Genomic DNA, 18,755 nt, shown 5'->3' on the forward strand with positions numbered 1-18,755 from the left:
TTATCATTAACATCACAGGAAAAATGAGAAAACCTTGCAGAAGCAGAATGATTTGCCTGAAGTGACAGAGCAAGCCAGGCTGACACACTCCCTCAGTAACAAATGGAAAGCATTCAGATGAGTTCTGCTGTGACAGCAGAGCAAAGAGCGCGTTCAGTTACCCACAAACATAAGACGACCCAGACCGAGGATTACAACCATCAGACACACTGAACTACAGCTGGCACATGCAACAACTCAGGTGGGCCCACAGTGGAGTAGCACATTTCACTGCACCAGGGGCTTCCTTTCCCCAGCAACTGCTTGCTTCCACACACAGATTCTGGGGCTCTTCTCAAAGCACTTACATGCTCTGTTACTTTCTCTTGGGGTTTGGAGGTGGAGAACTGAATGACGATCCAAATGCTGACCCCAAAAGCAACTGCAGAATAGACGTAAAGCCTGTGCAGCCATAAGGACACCAGGCAAGTAGAGAAGAAGCTCCACGTGTCCATTGAGACATCCAAGTCTAAAACAGATCACAGATTTAGCGAGAGCAGATTCCAACAGCACAAACTGAGAATGAACACCACAAACCCAGCCATCCCGCACCTGCAGGCTCAGGCCAGCAGCCTGATGCCAGGCTCTGCAGAAAACAGCCTTTGCCTACAAACAAGACGCTACAAGGAGCCTTCACCTCCTCAGAGGAGCACCAGCTGAGCTCCACCTCTATTTCCACTGCCCTGTGGAATCTCTGGGTTTTCCTTAGAGAGCACCGGTTCTGTTCCAGGCAAAGGCAGGTAACACTCGAGCTGTGCAAGTGTCTGAAAGGAAGCAGTCCCTGTGAAACACCCAGGGCATCGGACCGGCCTTACTTTTGCACAGATCCAACACGTGCAGATCTCTCGAGCTACAAAGCTCCACGGCAAGGGGGAAATCACCTCCAAGCGCCTGCTGCTGAGCACAACCCTTGCTCGTACACGTGAGGCGCCACTCTGCTTACAGGAGCTTTGAGCCAGGTTCCAGGCCAGACCAAGACCTCGACTCAGGTCACAACCTTGACGGGAAGCCCTTCACCAGCAACACCGAAGCTCCCAAAGACCAGATCTGGGAGCGCTGCGGCTCTGCGGCAGCCCCAGCGAACCCCTCCAGGGGGGCTCCGGGAACCTGCAGCACCCCGGGAACCCCGCTCCGCCCCCGCCTCCCCGGGCAACCCCTGCAATTCCCCATGGAACACCCCCACCTCCCCCGGGCCCCGCCGCCCCTCAGCCCTGGGCCTGCCCTACCCCTGCCCCTCCGCACGCACCACTGACTCCGGCTCGGAGCTCGCCCGACCCACGGAACCACGGCACATCTTCACACAAACCTCTCGTCCCCTTGCCCCGAAACCACCTCACGCCTCTTACCCCACACCCGGCCAACACCCACCACAACATCCTCCCCGCTGCACTTACCTTCCACACACCCCCGAGCTCCTACACGGCCAACTCCGGCTCCGCCAGTCCCGCACGGACACGGCCCCGCTCCCCCGCACGGACACGGCCCCGCTCCCCCGCACGGACACGGCCCCGCTCCCCCGCACGGACACGGCCCCGCTCCCCCGCACGGACACCCGCCCCCCTCCGCTCCGGCCACAGCGCAACACCCGCTCCCGCGGCCCGCACCGCCGGAGAGCTCCCGCCTCGCTCGGCCCAGTGGACGCCGCTTCCGGACGCCTGCGGCCGCCGCGCACCCCTTCCCTGCGGAGGGAGCTTGCGGAGCGACAGGCAGGCGGGGACAGCGTAGGGGCGGCCACAGAGGAGTCACGGCCGGGCGGATTCAGCCAATGACAGCACAGCGCTGGGCGGCCCCGGCCAATGGGGAAACAGCGCTGGGCGGCCCCGGCCGCGGCCATTTTAGCTCCGTCTCCCTGCTGGGGCCGTGGTGCGAGCGCGGCGTGGCGGGAAGCCTGCGAGGTCGTCGCTGCCGAGTGGCAGCCAAGTCCTGGGCTGGCGCTGTCAGGGCCGGGTGCGGAACAGGGACACAGGTGGGATAAGGACACGGGTGGAACAGGGACACAGGTGGCACAGGGATATACATGGCACAGAGACCCTGGTTATCAGGGCTGCAGGTGGCACAGAGACACAGGTGGCACAGGGATATACATGGCACAGAGACCCTGGTTATCAGGGCTGCAGGTGGCACAGGGATATACATGGCACAGAGACCCTGGTTATCAGGGCTGCAGGTGGCACAGAGACACAGGTGGCACAGGGATATACATGGCACAGAGACCCTGGTTATCAGGGCTGCAGGTGGCACAGGGATATACATGGCACAGAGACCCTGGTTATCAGGGCTGCAGGTGGCACAGGGACACAGGTGGCACAGGGATATACATGGCACAGAGACCCTGGTTATCAGGGCTGCAGGTGGCACAGGGACACAGGTGGCACAGGGATACGGGCAGGATAAGGACACGGGTGGCACAGCTATGGCGGTGCTGGTCCCATAGCTCTGCCTGTGGTGCTGCCCTGCCTTCTTGTGCAGGGATCGCTGCTGTGCGCAGTGGGGTCCTGGTGTGCGATACGGTCCTGCCGGCCCGCAGGCGCCTGCTCCCATGGACTCTAACGGTGGCTTGGCCGCAGGCACCGCCTGTGCTGAGAGCACCCAGTCCGGCCACTACTGCCTTGAGGGAGCACGGGGGGAGGACGGGATCGGATCCTCCCGCCGCTAACAGAGGCGCTGACCGTTGTGTCCCAGCAGAGCCCCACTGCCGACCGTGCGCCACCGGTACCCGCTGCTGCCGCACTGGAGCCCTAGGACCGTTTCCCCGCCGGTACGCTGGGACAGTCAGATGCCCAGGGTCTCGCCGTGGGCCCGACGCCCAGCCCCGCTCCGCAGCCCAGCGCGCAGCTCTTTCCTTCTCCCCACTCTGCCCTGGCCACTCTGCAGGGGGGGCACATCCAGGGAAAAGGGGAAGACGAAATCTCTTTGCTGTGCTGACAGCTTTTCAGCTGGAGGCAGCAGCACGCCTGGGAGCCCGGTGTTGCCACTTTGACGCGGGTCTCCTCGGCACCTGCTGAGCTGTAATAAAACACTGCTCACGTCCTGGGCTGGGCTTGCAGATGTGAGAAGGGGACGTAGTCGTGGCTAATGGAGCTCTGCAGCTGTGCAGGGAAAGGTTTTCTCCAGGGTGAGTCAGAGGGAAGGGTTTGCTGTGTCTGGGGCAGCAGCATCCTCCCTCCCCGTTGCCTCGCTTAGAAAGAGTCTGGAGGCTGCTTGCTCCCAGAGTGGATCCCGTTTGGGGTGCTCAGGCTGCCCTCCATGGATGTTCTGGAGGGGAGCTGAGCAGCTTTGAAGCAAGAGAGGCTCTGGGCTCGGTAGCCAGTGCCTGGGAGATGGGATTTACTCTACAGCGATGAGGAGGACGGGAGGCTGTGCTCCCCAGAACTAAATTAGTTACTGCTGGTCTCTTCCTGTGTTCCAGGAGAAGTGGATGTGTGGGGGGTTGTCCCCACAGTCCTGCAGAGGAGTCTGCTGTGCGGTGGCCAAGTGGACAGGAAGGTAATGTACTGCTGATCCGGCGAGCGCCCGCTTGTCGGTGCCAGCCAGGAAGAAAGCGTTCACCTTCCCAGCCATCCCAGTACCCAAGTGCTGCTCTCCAGGCCCGAGACCTGGCTACTGGGTCACCCAGCTGTGGGGCAGCCCTGGTGTTGTGCTGATCAGCGTCCCTGCAGCCTTGTTCCCCTGCGGTGCTGTGGAGCAGCAGGACAGGGTGGGTCCGACCAGGGCCCTGTGAGGAGCAGCGGCTCCCACCCGGGATCCCTGGCTGCTGCCTTGAGGCTGCCCGAGCCGGGGCCCTGGTGGAGGGAGAGGAGCAGCTCCTCTGCCTGGGGCCACACTCAGGCTGCTGTGGTGACTCAAGGCTGTTGCCCTGAGCTCTGCTGTTTGGCAAAGACAGCAAAGAAACACAGCAGGGATGCCTGTGGGAGTCCTTGGCGTGTTGGGTCTCGTCCTGCTCCCAGGTCAGGGGGCCGATCCTAACTGGCTCTCTCCTGCTTGCACAGGGAACGGGAGGTGCGACGATGGAGCCGCGCGCCGGTGACAGCGACCAGGGCTGTGCAGATGGAGGAAGGTGAGTGCAGGTGGGGCCCAGCTCTGTGCCACAGTTGGGTGGGCCACTGGTGCGGGACAGCAGTGGGACACGAGGTAGCTCAGGTCTGCAGGTGGGACAAGCTTGAAGTGTCCCCTGGAAAGGAGGAACGTGCTGGTGCTGAGGCAGTGGCGTTTTCTCCTGTGTGCCCGTTGTGGCTAGGGTCCTGTGGCACAGTGCGAGATGTGGCCACGTCTGGCAGTTTGTGTGGTTTGTGGTTCGGGTGGGCAGCGGGCAAGGAACGTCTGTGGAGGTGGGATGGGGCTGCTGGCCCGTGGAGCCCCAGCGGGCTCTTGTGACAGCTTCCCCGTGGATCTCTTGTGGCCAGCTGCTGCCCCAGGGTATCGCAACCTTGTCCGCGGCTTAAGGCTGTGTCCCTGGCTCTGCCCTCCAAGACGGGCATCCGGAGAGGAGTGAGAAGGGACAACCCCTCGGTATAGGCCAAACGCCCCTGCTGGGAGCTGCTCCTGACTTGTCTCCTCCTGTAGCTGTCGAGAGGGCTGAGGAGAAGCGGCGGCAGTCCCCGAGCCCACCACCATCGCCGGGAAACGGAAGACCGCGCAGGAGGAGCATCTGCCTGCTGGTGCCCTGGGATAATGAACCACTGGTGCTGATACGTCGCCGTCTCGCAGCCTCTTTGGCCTCGTCTGGGGACAGAATGTGCCCAGTGCAATTTGTGCAGGGCTGGGGGCAGGCTGACCTGCCTGCCTTGGGGCAGGAGGTCTCGTCCTTGGCTGAGTGGGAAGTGAGGCTCTCCCCTGCCCCGGTGCGTGGTGGCTGTGCGTGACTGCTGCCCGCTGCTGGAGCAGGTACTGGCTGGGCAAGGGTGCTGTGCCCTCAGCGCCAAGCTGGGGGCCAAAACGAATGGGGACCAGAGCTCTGCGGTGGCTGCGGCAGAACCACTGCTTCCCGGCTCTGGAGCCAGCCTGCTTCCACACCTCCTTCAGAGCGGCTCTGCCGGCTTCCCTGAGAAGGAACTAAGCTACTGCTCTCTCTTGGCAGCCCCCTGCACTTGACCCGGGCTACCCCATCACGGAGGAGATCATAGAGGAGGAGAGGAAGGCAGCGCAGCAGCGGTTGCACCGACTCTTGCGACCTAAGCCGGGTAAGGGCAGAGTGGGAATGTGAAGGGCACGGCAAGGAGGAGAGAGCCGTGGCACGGGCTGGCAGGGCAGTGGGGTGTCCGTGCAGCGCAAGCTGAGGAAGCTCCTGGGCCGGTGCTCCCTGGTCCTCGGGTCTGAAACTTTTAGAGCCTGGTGAAGGCTTGGGCGGGAGAGCTCGTGCCCTGCAGTCCCCAGGGTGATGGGCAAGGGTCCCGAGGGCCGGAGCTGTGAGCTGTTCATGCTGGGAGGCTCTGCTAAGGGGTATTCCCATACAGCAAGTTGTGGGTCCTGATTTCGTGCTCCCTCCCAGCAGATGAGGTCCCCAGCACCAGTGGGGAAGGTACGTCCCTGGGCACAGCCATCGCCCAGGGCTCCTTGGGCACCAGCTGCACAGGGGCAGCGTCAGGGAGCACGGCATCGGTGGTTTCTGGGCTAGCTGATTCCAGCACCAACGGCCTCACTGACACCAGCCAGCCCAGAAGTGTGAGCGCACCCGTGCTGGGAGGTGAGTCGGGGCGGACGGGGCTTCTGCACGGGTGAAGGGCAGGGTTAGATTTAGGCAGCAGCTCTCCTGCCAGACCTGGCTGAGCTGCCCGGGCTCAGCAGCCCTGAGGGCTGGTGCTGGGGCTGTGCAGAGCCTTGCCATGCGAAGGGAAGGTGCTTCCCTCACTGGCTGCCCCGATCCCTAGCCCCGGGGCGTGCAGGTGAATCTGAAATGCCGCTCCTTGCTCCCTCTGGATGCACTGGATGCATCGGCTCCTGCGGGTGCTGCCAGCTCCCTAAAGCTCTTCCTCCTTTGCTGACCCCGGCTCACAGTGGTGTGTTGCTTTCCAGGGACTTCTGCATCCTTCTTTGGCCAGAGCCCCTCAGGCCTTGGAGAAGGCGCCACTTCCCCTGGTAGTGAGCGAGCTGGTGCTTCAGCCTCGATGAGCTGATGGGTCGTGTCGTCCCCTTGGTCTGTGGGATGGCGGAAGGGCCAGGCTGTGGCGTAGGAGCCGGCTTGGGTGGTGGCTGCTGGGCTCTGGGGATGTCCCACTGGGACAGGGATTGTGGTAGCCCTGGTTCCAGCTCAGAGTGCAGCTGCAGAGACCTGAGCCAAACTTTGTGCTTCCAGGTTTGTCCAGCCCTGCCTCTTCGACCCAGGCAAGGTCCAGGATCCAGGGAGCTCTCAAGCGGCTAAAGGCACGGGACCATCATTGCCATAATAAGTAATAGCCAGTGCTGCTGGCCCCCCACCCGCGGGGCTCTGGTCCAGAGCAGCCCCGAGATGGGACTGGAGAGATGGGGCCAGGCCCCTTCTCTGCTGCCAGCAAGAAACCGTGCTGGGTGGCAGCGCCCAGGGTGGCACGGAGTGAACCAAACTCTTCCTACTGGAAGATTTCCCCACCGAGGCTGGATGAACGTCTCTGCGTCTCTGCAGCCTTTCCTTCTGGCTTTATTTTGCCTTCTTTCCTAAGGTGCAGACCTTTGCTCCAGCCCTGGCAGTCTCTCCGCTCCCTTCTCTTCCCCTCTCTGCTGGTGCCCCTCCCCATGTTTGGGTGCTCTGGAGCCAGCTGGGGAGTCCAGAGCGGATGGGGATCCTCCCCAAATCCAAATTGTTTTCCGTCTGTGGCTCATCCCCACCCCTTTGGGGTTTACCAGCTCTCAGGAGCTGCGGTGCTGTCTACCTCGGGGCCGTTCAGTGGGAGAGGGGCAGAGGCTGCCAGAGCCAGGGCTCACCCAGGAGCTGCCCCCCCTGCCCGCAGGGTCCCCACCACCCCCAGGAGGGCTTTGCTGCCGGCTCTTTTACTCTCTGAGCCGTGTGAGTGTGTGTGTCGGGGGCAGTCTAAATTACAGAAACCCCACAAACATTTAAATGTTCTTTAATGCAATAACACTTTGGTTTTATAGCTGAGCTGTTACAGCAGCTCCTTGCTTCTAAACGGTGATGTACGTGGATGTGACTAAACCTGTCCAGTTTGGTTTTTGTTCTTCCCCAAGGAGGAGGACAGCTCCGACACCAACTGGCCTTTTGGACCATCTGCAGCCAAACAGCAGCGGCTGTGAAGATCCCTTGAAGATTTTATTGTTCCATGTTTGTTCTTCGCAGGTTCTAATATTCTTGTTCTACTGTTGTTCTCTTGTTGTTAAACTGTAGCTGTTTTGTTGTTTTATTGTTATTTCTATTTACTGGATTCTTGTTATACTTTTGTTCTACCCTTGTTGTTGTAACAATTAAACTTAAGTTTTTACCGTAATTTCACTATCATTTTACTATTTCTTAACTGTCAATATGTAATTCCCACCCCCCACTGCACCCCCCATCCCTTTTTATGTCCCCACTTCGAATAAACAGTCTGTGTTCACATCTGCCTTTCCCGCGTTTGATTCCTGGGCAAGGGCGCAGGGTGCCGCCTTCCAGCTCCCTCTGCTTGTGGGTACTTGCTTCCCCTGTTCCAACACAGCTGTGTGGTCCAACAAGAGGTGTTATTATTATTATTATTATTATTATTGCTCTTTATTATTTTCACTGGTTTTCCTCCACTTTGCTTCCACTTGGAGCAGTGGCAATTTCAGTGCAGGACTGCAAAAACGGGCTGGAAAGGACAGCGGAGAGACAGAAACTCTGCTCTGGGTCATCCCTACAGTAATACTAAAAGCATGGTACCTCCGGGGCTGATCAGATGACAGTGAACAGCCAGGGCCAGGTCGGCTGCCCCATCACCAAGCACCACCATGGGGGTGAAAACCGGGTACAATGGAGCAGCCAAACTTTTAAACCTCACTGCTAAAGCTAACCCAAACCTGTAATCCTAAAACTAACTCTACACCTAACCCTAAAACTCAGCCTAAACGAAAACCTAATCCCGAAGTCTAACCTTAACCCAAAACCCTAAACCTGCCCCTAACTCCTAAACTGTGCATCCTAACCAGAACACTAAACATAACCCTAACCCCTAAGTGTAAACCTAACACTAACCCAATCCCTGCCCTTAACCCGAACACTAAACACTACCCCTAACCCTAACGCTAAAGCTACCCCGAACTGTAGCCCTACCCCCTAACCCAAACCCTAAGCCTAAACCTAACTCTAAACCCCCTAGCCTTAGCAATAACTCTAACACTAACCTTAAACTTATCCCCTACCCCTAATGCTAACCCTAACCCAAAATTGCTCATGTACTGGGACGAGCAGTTTGTAATCCACCTCCATCAGCTACTGCAGGTGTCTGAGGAGTGGGCACTCAGGCAAGTCCCAGAGAAACTCTTCCTTTATGCACTGGGAGCTGCCTGAAAGGTCAGGAGCCGATACACTAGCCCTGGAGAACATCGTGGCCTCACCATCCTTGGTCACCCAGCCTCAGCTTTTCACGGTCCTTTCCCTCACCCACTTTCAACACTCACCTCTTCTGCTTGGGACATGACTGCTCCTCAGAGCCCACCAAGCACTGCTCCTCCCTTGCAGGACTCCTGCCGCTGCTCCCAGCCTGCAGCACATTTTGAGGCACAGCTGACATCGGCTGCGAGGGGACACTGAGGAAGAGGCAGCGAGGTGTCTTGGCACTCCCAGAGACCCCTGCACCCCCGTGGGGCACCCATCCCACTGGCTACAGGCCCATAGCATCCCCAGCAGGAGGCTGGGAGTGATAAAAAGGATCTTTGGGAATTGGCACACAAAGTTGCTGCTAGTCCCAAAAGCAAGATCCCAGCAGTGGCCAAGGGCACAGCCCCGCCTCTGTGCCTTGAGCACGCGTTCAGCTGCAACCTAGGGCAAGCTGGGCTCTGCTACAAGGCGCTGCAGTGAGGACAGGGCAAGCACAGTAGCTCAGAGATGGTGCCTGAGAAGTACTCTGGGCTGCTGCCCAGCAGGAGTGAGGGCCCTGCAGGCAGAGCAGAGTGCCATCAGCCTGACTTCCCCTGCTGGCGCTTCCTGTGCCACTTCACTTCTGCACTCACACCCTCTCCTGTGGGCTCAGCTTGGTGCTAACATGACCCATCTCTGAAGGAGAGCCCATTCACTAAGTCCTGGGTCCTTGGGGAAAAATGACCTCTCCAGGGCCGTGGGAAGCCTTCTCCCACCTTCACCTCCTTGTGAGCACTGAGCCTGGCGCAGCTGCTGTTGTACAATGAAGAGGGGGTGCGTGTGTACTGGGGGCTAGCCCTGTGCCAAACTGGGGGCAGAGCGTGGCAAAGGCTCTGGTATTTCCAAGGGCACCTGGCTGGTAAAGAGGGAAGCACTCTGGTCAGGAGAAATAGGAGGAGAAATAGGTTTGAGAAGGTGGGATGTAAACATCCTACCATACAGCCCCCCCCTTCCCACACACTTCATCCTTCCTGAGGGTGCTTCAACACAGGGCCTTCCCTTGGAAGGTGCCTCTGTTGGTGCCTCAGTTCCAGACATAGCAACTGGAAGGACTTTTGTGTCCTTTAAGAGAGGAAAAAGAAAGAAAGAAATGAAGCTGCTCCTCTCACAGGGGAGAGGAAGCTGTGACTTGTGCAGTTGCAGTCCTCCCCCAGGAAGGTTTTTCCTTTCTCTGGGACTTTCCCCACCTGGAGTTGATTTAATCACTTCTGCCTGTCCCAAGGACTTGTAGCAGTGGTGTGATGCTGTTTGTCTGCAGTTTGCAGAAGGGGAGAGCTCTGTCTGGACACTGTCCTCAAGGAAGCCGTGCCATTTGAGTGTCTTCTATGTAGGCCAAGTCAGAGCCCCACAGGATCAGGGCTTTTCGGGAACAAATGGATTCACAGAGGATTAACAGACTGCCCCTATGTCAGGTGGTGCGGTTCAACCTTCCTCTGCTCGGGAAGCATCGCTGCCATCGGCGCACAGAGCCTGGGCAGGGTGTGGGTGCCCAAGAGCCAGCAGTTTCGGGCTTCCTTCCCTCCCTCCTCCTGCACAGCCCGCTCTCAGGCCCCCAGTGGCAGGCATTTTGTCCCCCCCCGTGTCTGAAGAGGACTTTCACAAGTGTCCCCATGTCCCGTCAGCTCCCCGCTGCCGTTCTGACCAGCAAGGGTCGAAGAAAAGGCTCAGGAACCTGAGCAGAGCTTTGGCAGAGCCAAGCTACCCAACCGAAAAGCTGCCCCCCATAGCTTCCCTCTGCCCAGGCACGCTTCCTGCCTAGGCTTTCATTGTCCCCGGGGCACTGCTCCATGCACCTCTGACACAGCTGGCCTCCAGGTCCAGGGCCCTGGCTCTACAGGACCCCGGGTGCTGCCCTGGCAGCTCTGTTGCCCTGGGCACCCGGCACTGAGCTTCCTTCTCCTCTTCCCTCCTCTCCTCTCCACCCTCCCCAGCAGAGCTGTGCAGCCATGGCAGGGCACACTGCCAGAGACCAGAGGGTGCAGGGACCACCGAGAGCAGGGCTGCAGCCGAGCTGCCACAGCAAAGCCTTGCGAGAGGGCTGCCCTTCAGCAGGACTGAAACTCCTCTGTCCTGCAGTGGCCTTGCCCTGCCCCACCAAAGCTCATCCCCTGCTGGGTGCGTATTTCACAGCCACCAAGGAAAGACCCCCCGTGTCAGAGACAGTGCTTTGCATAGAGGTCTTTACTGATCAGATGGAAGCATTGCTGCTAACAGCCTGGCTGGCCGGCACTGCTGCTGCTTGTGATCCTGGAGGAGGCTTTTGCTGGACTTCAATCCTGGGAGCCTCTGTGCCTCAGAGGCTTTCCTGGATCCCGCCGTTGTGCACTGGATCTGCTCCCCAGAGCTGAGGAATTGAATACAAAGCTCTGGAGGCCTGCGTGCAGAGAGAGGTGCAGAGCAACACGACAGCTCTAGTCAGGACACATGTGGTGAGATCCGCTTCTGGCTGGAGAGATCAGATCCATGGTGCCTGGGATGCGATCCCAGCCTGCAGCGCTCCACACCATGAGAGCTGTCCGGAGAAGCCCCTCTTGGCCGAGGAGTTGCAGGAAGTCAAAGGAAGAAAGGGCAGTGCTGAGCAAGGGGCATGCTTGGTCATCCTTACATGAGGGATTCCTCCTCACCACTGATACCGGGAAATAAAGGGTTAACATTGTGCCTGCTTGCTTAAACGGTCGCTGTGCTTGGTAAAGCAGAACCATAGAAGTCAAATTTGTTAGAATGATGAAGCAGAATTGTAGAAGTTACAGCTGCTAGGCAGAATTGTAGTAGATAAGATTCATAGCTTAATATTTAAGACATTCTTGTTCAAATAGTATCTTTAGAGAGAAAAGGGACAAAAGATAGCCAGAGTAACAAAATTTACAAACTTGACAAGTTTCTGCTTTAAGATACACAAAACCGGCTTGTACCGAACCTGAGGTTTGGACAGGAGCCGAAACGCTATTGAGTCTGCGCAAAAGCAAGAGGTTACTCGCGGTGATGAAGAGGAACTACAGGCCTTCATCCTCACGACCCCCTAACGACCACCACCAGGAGGCACTGCGCAGGCGCACCAATGGGACAAATGCCAGAAAACTGATCATAATACTAGACGGGAATAGGTTTTGCATATGGATTAGGTGTGAAGCAATCTCATGTTTATATGCAATATAAACGAACTGAGTGACAAAGAGGGGCGCGCATGCTTTTGGAGGAGAAACCCCCATGCGCCTCAGCGCCGAATAAAGCATACCTACCTTACAACTCTAACGAGTTGTGGAGTCAATCCGCGTATCACCAGCACAGAAACGCTGTTCCGCTACTTTCCTGAGGAGGCGGGTCACTGCTCTTCGCAAAGCCCACTGGGTCCCTGGGGAAAGTCTCCTACCACAACGAGGAGGAAGTCTCACATCTTGACCGAGACCCTCCTGCCTCTCCCCTCTCCCAGTCATACCCACCCTATGGTCCCACTCAACCCCACACTGCTGACTGTGCTTGGGGCTGCAGAGAGGCACCAGGCATCGGGGATTGAGCCCGTGAGAAAAGAAAGGATCCTATCCTTGTCCAGACCCATCGCTCTGGGGTTTACTTCCCCCCCTCCTGGCTGGGCCATCAGCCCCCAGCTGGCCCAGGTCTGTCCTGAAGCTGGTCCACACTCACCTTTGCACATATGAGTACTGCGAAGGGCAAAGACTCAGACTGTGCTCTGGGCTCTCCTCATCCTCTCCTGGTGTCTTGCCAGCACGTGGGAATGCCACGAATGCAGGACCCTGAACAGAGAGAGGTGAGCAGCGGCGCTGTCGCTGGGCAATGGGAAGGTGCCTCGAGCTGGTGCAGTCCCCAGAGGACAGTCAGCCCCCACGCTCCTATGCCTTAGGGACCTTGGCTCCCTGGAGGACAGGAATGCTCTTTTCCTAATTGTTTTTCCCTGCGGCAGTACCTGGACCTCCCATTGCTCTTGCTTTGCATTCCAAGCCTTCCGGGGTGCCACTTTCGCCCTCGTCTTCTGCTGGTACTTCTTGCGCAACGAGTCCCAGAGCTTGCGTTTTTCCTCCTCCTCCTCCTCCACGCTCCCGGAGACCGGCACCTGCAGGGCCATGGCAATGCAGCAGTGGGCACTGTCAGTCTCCCCTGCAGAGGGCTGGGGGAATTTTAGCTCTCCCCCTTCTTTCCAGCCTCTCCACCAGCCCTGGTTTGCTTGCAGTCACAAAAGCACAGAATCATCAGTGTAGGAAGGGAGCTCTGGAGATCATCTGGTCCTAGAAATCCAGATTATGTTGGAGATAAAGTTCTGGGGTTCTTGGCCTTGCAAAGAGGTGTCTGTGGGTTTGCAGACAGAAAATTGGGTACTAATTATACTAATGCATAACATGTACTAACGTACTAATTATACTAGTGTGTAATATACTTTTATATGTCGTGAGCACTACAAATGTCAAGCTACTTTCTTGTCTGGTTGTTCGCCTAAAAGCATTTTATCATACATTTCTACAGATGTTTTAGCCATTATGTCTGTAACGAAATGGCTGGACAGCAGAGAAAGAATGCTGTACTGCTCCTTGAAGAATAGATTTAAAAGAAACCCTAAACACACAAAAAACATCCTGACTATGACACCACTGTATCATCTCCAGTGCTCTATGTTGCCTTTAAATGTGCCTAGATTAAACTAGAATCCCTCATAGAATAGTTAGGGTTGAAAAAAACCAACTATATGTATGAAAACCCAGGCTGCAAACACACAGGAAACACACATCAGCGCATCCAGTCCCAAGCAATTGGTCCAACGCTTCTCTCCCCGGGGTTGACATTCCAGCTGTGTTTAAATCTGCAGTGCTGCCAGTGCTGGTTACGGCTGAGGAACCTGAGCTGCAGCCTCTGGGCTGAAGCCCCATCCTGTAACCCCTATCCCACAAAGACCAGTCCTGACCGGACCTGCAGTCATCTTAGCACAGTAGAGCCACTGCAGGCTCCCACTGGAGGCTGCAGCTCATGTTTCTGATCCAAGTAATAACAACATTTCCCATTAGGAATATGCTGTGGTTTTGTGATCTCCGCCTATTTCTTCTGCTGCGAACGAGTGGACTTGGCAGGGTGCTTGGGTGGAAATCACAGTCCTAGCAGCAGAGGCTTGGCAGAGGTCTATATGAAACAAAGAGTGCCCAAGAAGGCAATGGAGGGCTTGGGGAGCACCTGAGGGCTTTTGGAGGGCTGTGGCGTGAAAATGAAAGCAAATGTAAGACACTGGGGTATACTGCAAACAAAATGGGGGGCTCTGGTTGGCACAGAGAATGTCCTCTGGCCCTTCCATTCCCCTCCATGTACTCTATTCCCCCACATGCCACTGCAGTCCCTTCCATTCTTCTCTAGGCATTCTCAGGATCCCTCTGTTCCTTTCTGTGGACTCTCAATTACTCTCCGTTCCCTTGTGAGTGCGTGTAGATCCACTCTGCTCCCCTACCTGTGAGTTGGAACCCCACAGTTCCCATGTATGCATGCTCATATCTCCTCCACCCCTCTTTCTGCACCCCCCAGTCCCTGCCATCCTTTCTGAGTGCCTTACATCCAAACTATGTCCCTGCTACATGCTTTCAAATTCCCTTCTGGGTGCTCCTAGATCAACTTGAACTCATTCTGTTCATTTCAAAGCACTCTCAGGTGCTCTCCAGTCCTATCCAGCTGCTTTGATATCCTCTCTGTTCCCCTTGTTGTTCTCTCTTGGAACTCCTCTGTTGTGCTCCCTGCACAAATAGATCCCCTCAGTTCCCTCTTACATGTTCAAGTGTCCTCCATTTCCCTCTGTGTGCGCCCAGATCTCCTCTGTTCCCTCCTCAAATACTCAGATCTCCTCTGTTCCTTTCAGTGTCTGCATAGGGCTGACTTCTCCCCTCTGTGCATACTTAACATCACTCTTTTCCATGACAAGCACCACTCAGATCTCCACCAACACCCAGATCCCACATCCCTTCTGTGGGTGCTCAGTTCCTATGGGTTCCACTGTCGGATCCCTTCCACTCCCTCTGTGCACCCTCAATTCCCCTCCACCAGCTGCTCCAAACACTGCCCCACAACAGTCAATCTCTCTGGGAGCTTTGGGGTTGCTCTGACTTACCCACCAAGAACTAGGCTGAGATTGTCAAAAGCACATTAAACAAGAACCAATTGACGTGGCAGCACCCATTTGTTCTCCACACTGGTTGGTGATTGGCATTCAAGTGTTTATTGACTAAGCTGCGCTCTTCAAAGCTCCCAGATATGCTGTTCCCAGGGGAAATTCCATCCAAGGAGCTAAGCACTCACAGAAGAGACCATTCCAAGGACTCTTGCTGGCAAGGGGCTTATTTTCTTCACAGCTCAGGAAGCCGTGCACCTAGAACCACAGGCACCTTCGACTCTGCTCGTGTTTTATAAGGGCACAAAGGAAACCCAGCCTGATTTCCTCCTTCAGGACAAAGGAAGCCAGGAGTGGGCGTAGGACCCATTCACCCCACCCACCGCAGAGAGCACTACAAATGCCACTGTGAGCCCTGCCATTCCACAGCTTTGTGCTCCAGACGGCATTCCTGCTTGGACACCATGGGTGAGTAGAGGGCTGGGAAGCAGGATGCTCCCTGATAGCAATGGGAGGAGCACAGTTTGGGCAGCTCAGCAAGAGGGACTCACACACAGATGGGGAGCAACGGCACTGGTGCCCTCTGAGGGCATACTGACCTGCCACCCCTTCAAACACTAGCAGCTTGTGCCCTGCCTTCTGGCTCACCCCAGCCAGTCCCCTGCTTTAGGGGCCAGGAATGAAACCTGACTCTGCCAGTTGCTGGGTTCTTTGCTCCACCCCAAACTATCTCACACAGGACCTTCTGAAAGCTGGTCAAGGGTGAGAGGCAAGGTTGTCTACTCCTTGAGCTAAAGAGTAGAGGCTTTTAAGCAAGCTTTCCAGCTTGCACAGACCAGTCTGATGCTGCCCACTGTGCTTGGTACACTTGGTCCTGTTACATGGTGTGGTGCTGAAGCCATGGGATTTCCTGCCTCTCTAGAGGGAGGGTCACATCTCATCTTGTCTCTATCTTTTCACCTTCTAGCAGTCCAGTGCCTTCTACTCCTTGCTGGCGTGTTGGTCTTGGCTGCCCCAGGCCACTCCATGCTTGCACAAACCCTAAACGTCTTCAAGAAATCTCCCTCCAACACTTCGGCCAGTGCTCTGAAGAAAACCAGTATGTAGCATTCTGTAGGCATAGCAGTGCTCTCACCAGCCCCTTTCAGTGCCTTGGTCTGAGTCAGCCCTGGCTGGTGAAAAGCCCCTGCCCATGCTTCGGGCCAGTGGAGGCTTGATAAAGTGGAACTCCCGTCTGGGAAAGGGTGTGCTATGATGCCTCAGATCCTAAAAGCACCTCCATAATGTATACGAGCAGGAAGGCTGGAGAGATGTGGCATCAACCCCAGGCTTTGCTCAGGTGGAAAGAGGAGCTCTGCCTATCTGGCAGGATGATCTTAACTGCAGTGGGAAGTCCTGCAGTCAGCAAGCTGAAGGCATGGGGACACCACACCTGCAAGTACATGGGGGAACCCAGTGTTGTGTGCTCATATACAGCCAGCTCCAGGTGGCGAAGGGGTCTCCCCCATCCCCAGCCCTGGCCCTGCTCCGGGATGGTGGATATGAGGAGGTGTACCCAATGCAGGCTGCAGCGCTGTGTATGTGTGTGTGTGTGCACTTTGCAGACTGGTTAAGGGTGTCTGTGTGCTTGAGGGGTTACTTGTCTCCTGTTCCCTTGGTCACAGGCAGGGGCAAGGTCCTCTTCACCTTCCCCACAACATGACCCTGTTTTAGTGGCACAACCCCATTTTCAGGGGACCCAAAGGAGCCCGCTAGTGTCCTGGACTGACAGCAGCATAGCCATGTGTGTCTGGGGTCTTTCAGTGGGGCTGCCTCCTGTTAGGTGTCCCAGATGGAAGAGGAACAGAGGCTGAGGCTAACGTAGTCTCACCTCCAGTTAAGCACATTGACTTCTCTAGGCTGGGACAGCTGATTATCTGCCAGGTACGCTGGCCAGATGTCCCTATATCCTGCCACAGGGTGAAACATGGTCCTGTTTTGTTGCATACAGTCTTATTAAATCACCCTCTCTCCTGCCCAGGTTGGCCTAAGGACTGCAGTGAGGTCTCTGCTGGCAGCCCCAGTAGTGTCTACATCATCCAGCCCACAGGACTGGACCCCATCGTGGTGTACTGCGAAATGAATGCGACAGAAAGGGGCTGGACGGTCATCCAGAGGAACCGGCAGAGCACGGAGATCACCTGGGCTGAGTCCTGGAGCACCTACAAGTATGGCTTTGGGGATGTGCACACCGAGTACTGGCTGGGCACTGAGTACATCCATCAGATCGCCAAGCAGAAGGTCTACCAGGTCAGATTTGTCATCCAGGACTCCTCAGACAACATCCATTTCGCAGACTACAACCTCTTCAGTGTAGAAGATGAGTCCCACGGCTACCGGCTGAGGCTGGGCTCCTACGCAGGGACAGCAGGGGATGCCATGGACTCAGACAATCCCAGGAAGGTGCACAACAACATGAAGTTCTCCACTAAAGATCGGGATCAGGACACTTACAGAGGGAACTGTGCCTCCCGCTATGGGGGTGGGTGGTGGTATTCAGCCTGTTATTCTGTACGGCTGAACGTCAAGGGGGGCATGACATGGGGCAGCCTGTGCAAAGGGAACTGCAAAGCTTCTGCCATCCTCATCAAACCAGCTCTGTACCATTAGTACCCTTTCCCCCTCCTGACTGCTTTGGGCAGACATGGGGGGCCATTTTGCTGGCTTGGGGTGAAAAGGCTTTTTCCTGTACATAAAAAGCTGTTTTCCTCTTCTCTTGAAAAGTACCAAAGTTCCATGTTTTGTCTCTGGCCTGTGGTGGGTTTGTAGGGATCATTGTTAGGGCAAGTCTTTATAAACGCTGTGGTTTCGAATCATGTTCCTTCTCGGGAGAAAACTGTGTTCTGAAACCTAAAACCCTCCTGATCCAGCCAGATCTTATTCTCTTTTTGCTTTGTGGGTATAGATAACTTCAGCAGAAAACTGTCAGTCATCACTAGCTAACCTGCTGTAGGTTGCTCTGAGCCCAGGCAGGCCATGTACACACCATATCCCTGCCGTAGTCTCTGTTCATCCTGCAGAATAAAACTGCTTTCAGAACCCGTGCAGACGTAAGAAGTGTCCTTCTCTGTTTGGCAGCTTCTCGCAGGTGCTGCCAGTTTCATGCCAGGGGCAGACCTGAGGTTCCTGCTACAATAAGACTTCCAAAGGAAATTTTTTTCATGAGGCTCATGCCGCTCCTCCGTGCCCTTCCCAGCACAGTCCCACCGCAGCAGGCCTGCACTATGGCCACGGGGCAGGCTGTGTGAACATGGGTCTAGCTAACTGGGAAAGAGGGGCCATCCCCAAGCCCGTGTGCTCCCTGGCCTCTGGCCAAAACACAGGCGTGGATCACCCATGGCCAGCCAGGCCTTGGTGGGTCCTGGCCACCCAACATCACTGGCTCCAGGGTGGGAAAGCTCTGGCCATGCAGCAATCAATGTGCTGCTGCCCCCAGGAGCCCCACAGCCCCTTGCCCCCCACTACAGGAAGCCCAGACTGAGCTCCATGGGGCTGCCCTAAGACCCCTCTCCCCACCCTGTGGGGTCTCAAAGCACTACATCCACCCCATGGCAGGAACCCCCCTCCTGGTGACTTGAAACCCCCCAGGGGCATCCCTGACCCCCCCCACCCCCTTGCTCCAGGATGGAGCTGGGACTCCAGCTCCCCCAGCCATGGCACGGAGCAATGCAAGGAGACAGTGAGTCTCAGAGAGGGGATTGTCCTGGGTTCAGCAGTAGCAGTCATGTTTCTCCTTCTTGGTAGCTGGTTCAGTGCAGTGTTTTGACTTTCAGCTGGGGAACAGAGCTGATAGCGATGTTTTGGTTTGGCCAAGGACTTTGTGAGCCTCATGCTCTGCCAGGGAGGAGGGGAAGCCAGGAGGAGGCAGAGACGGGACACCTGACCCAAACTGACCAAAGAGGTATTCCATCCCACAGCACGTCATGCCCAGGATGTAACTGGGAGTTAGCCGGAAGGGCTGGGAGACTGCAGGGTTGGAGGAGGTATCGGTCGGAGCTTGGTCGGGCTTGGGGGGTGAGTTATCGGTCAGCGGGTGGTGAGGAGTTGTATTCTGTTCCCTTG

The 18,755-nt window shown here is 56.5% G+C and overlaps 2 protein-coding genes and 1 long non-coding RNA gene across 6 annotated transcripts in view; 1 reads left to right on the forward strand and 2 right to left on the reverse strand.

The window, feature by feature from the left end:
• LOC133278105 (S-adenosyl-L-methionine-dependent tRNA 4-demethylwyosine synthase TYW1-like) overlaps window positions 1–1,512 on the reverse strand; it is a 48,463-nt gene extending 46,951 nt beyond the window's left edge. Inside the window, exons 1-2 of one of the 3 annotated variants that reach the window (XM_061470573.1) lie at window positions 1,434–1,512; window positions 360–508 (exon numbers count right to left, since the gene is read on the reverse strand). In XM_061470573.1, the coding sequence (XP_061326557.1) occupies window positions 360–453 (94 nt within the window). In that variant the 5' untranslated portion in view covers window positions 454–508; window positions 1,434–1,512. Of the gene's footprint in view, window positions 1–347; window positions 509–1,433 lie in introns of those variants that run through there. The other 2 variants (XM_061470572.1, XM_061470576.1) reach the window with 2 other exon arrangements.
• Window positions 1,513–10,726: 9,214 nt separating this feature from the next.
• LOC133277768 (uncharacterized) lies at window positions 10,727–12,702 on the reverse strand. The gene is made up of 2 exons (XR_009746327.1): window positions 12,203–12,702; window positions 10,727–10,904 (listed from the first exon to the last, which is right to left on the reverse strand). It is a non-coding gene; the product is annotated as an uncharacterized LOC133277768 (long non-coding RNA).
• Window positions 12,703–14,824: 2,122 nt separating this feature from the next.
• On the forward strand, window positions 14,825–17,736 carry LOC133278106 (fibrinogen-like protein 1-like protein). 2 transcript variants are annotated; one of them, XM_061470577.1, is made up of 3 exons: window positions 14,829–15,122; window positions 15,622–15,753; window positions 16,675–17,736. In XM_061470577.1, exons 1-3 carry the CDS (start codon window positions 15,119–15,121, stop codon window positions 17,301–17,303), a joined length of 765 nt encoding a protein of 254 aa, XP_061326561.1. In that variant the 5' UTR covers window positions 14,829–15,118; the 3' UTR covers window positions 17,304–17,736. The 2 variants fall into 2 exon arrangements, with proteins under 2 accessions (XP_061326562.1, XP_061326561.1); XM_061470578.1 differs by lacking the exon at window positions 15,622–15,753 and having other exon boundaries at window positions 14,825–15,122.
• Window positions 17,737–18,755: the final 1,019 nt, after the last annotated feature.

Source organism: Pezoporus flaviventris, unplaced genomic scaffold (assembly GCF_033815535.1).
Source record: "Pezoporus flaviventris isolate CSIRO_AGI_PZ_B2104156 unplaced genomic scaffold, CSIRO_AGI_Pfla_v1 ptg000063l, whole genome shotgun sequence".
Taxonomy (NCBI): Eukaryota; Metazoa; Chordata; class Aves; order Psittaciformes; family Psittacidae; genus Pezoporus; species Pezoporus flaviventris.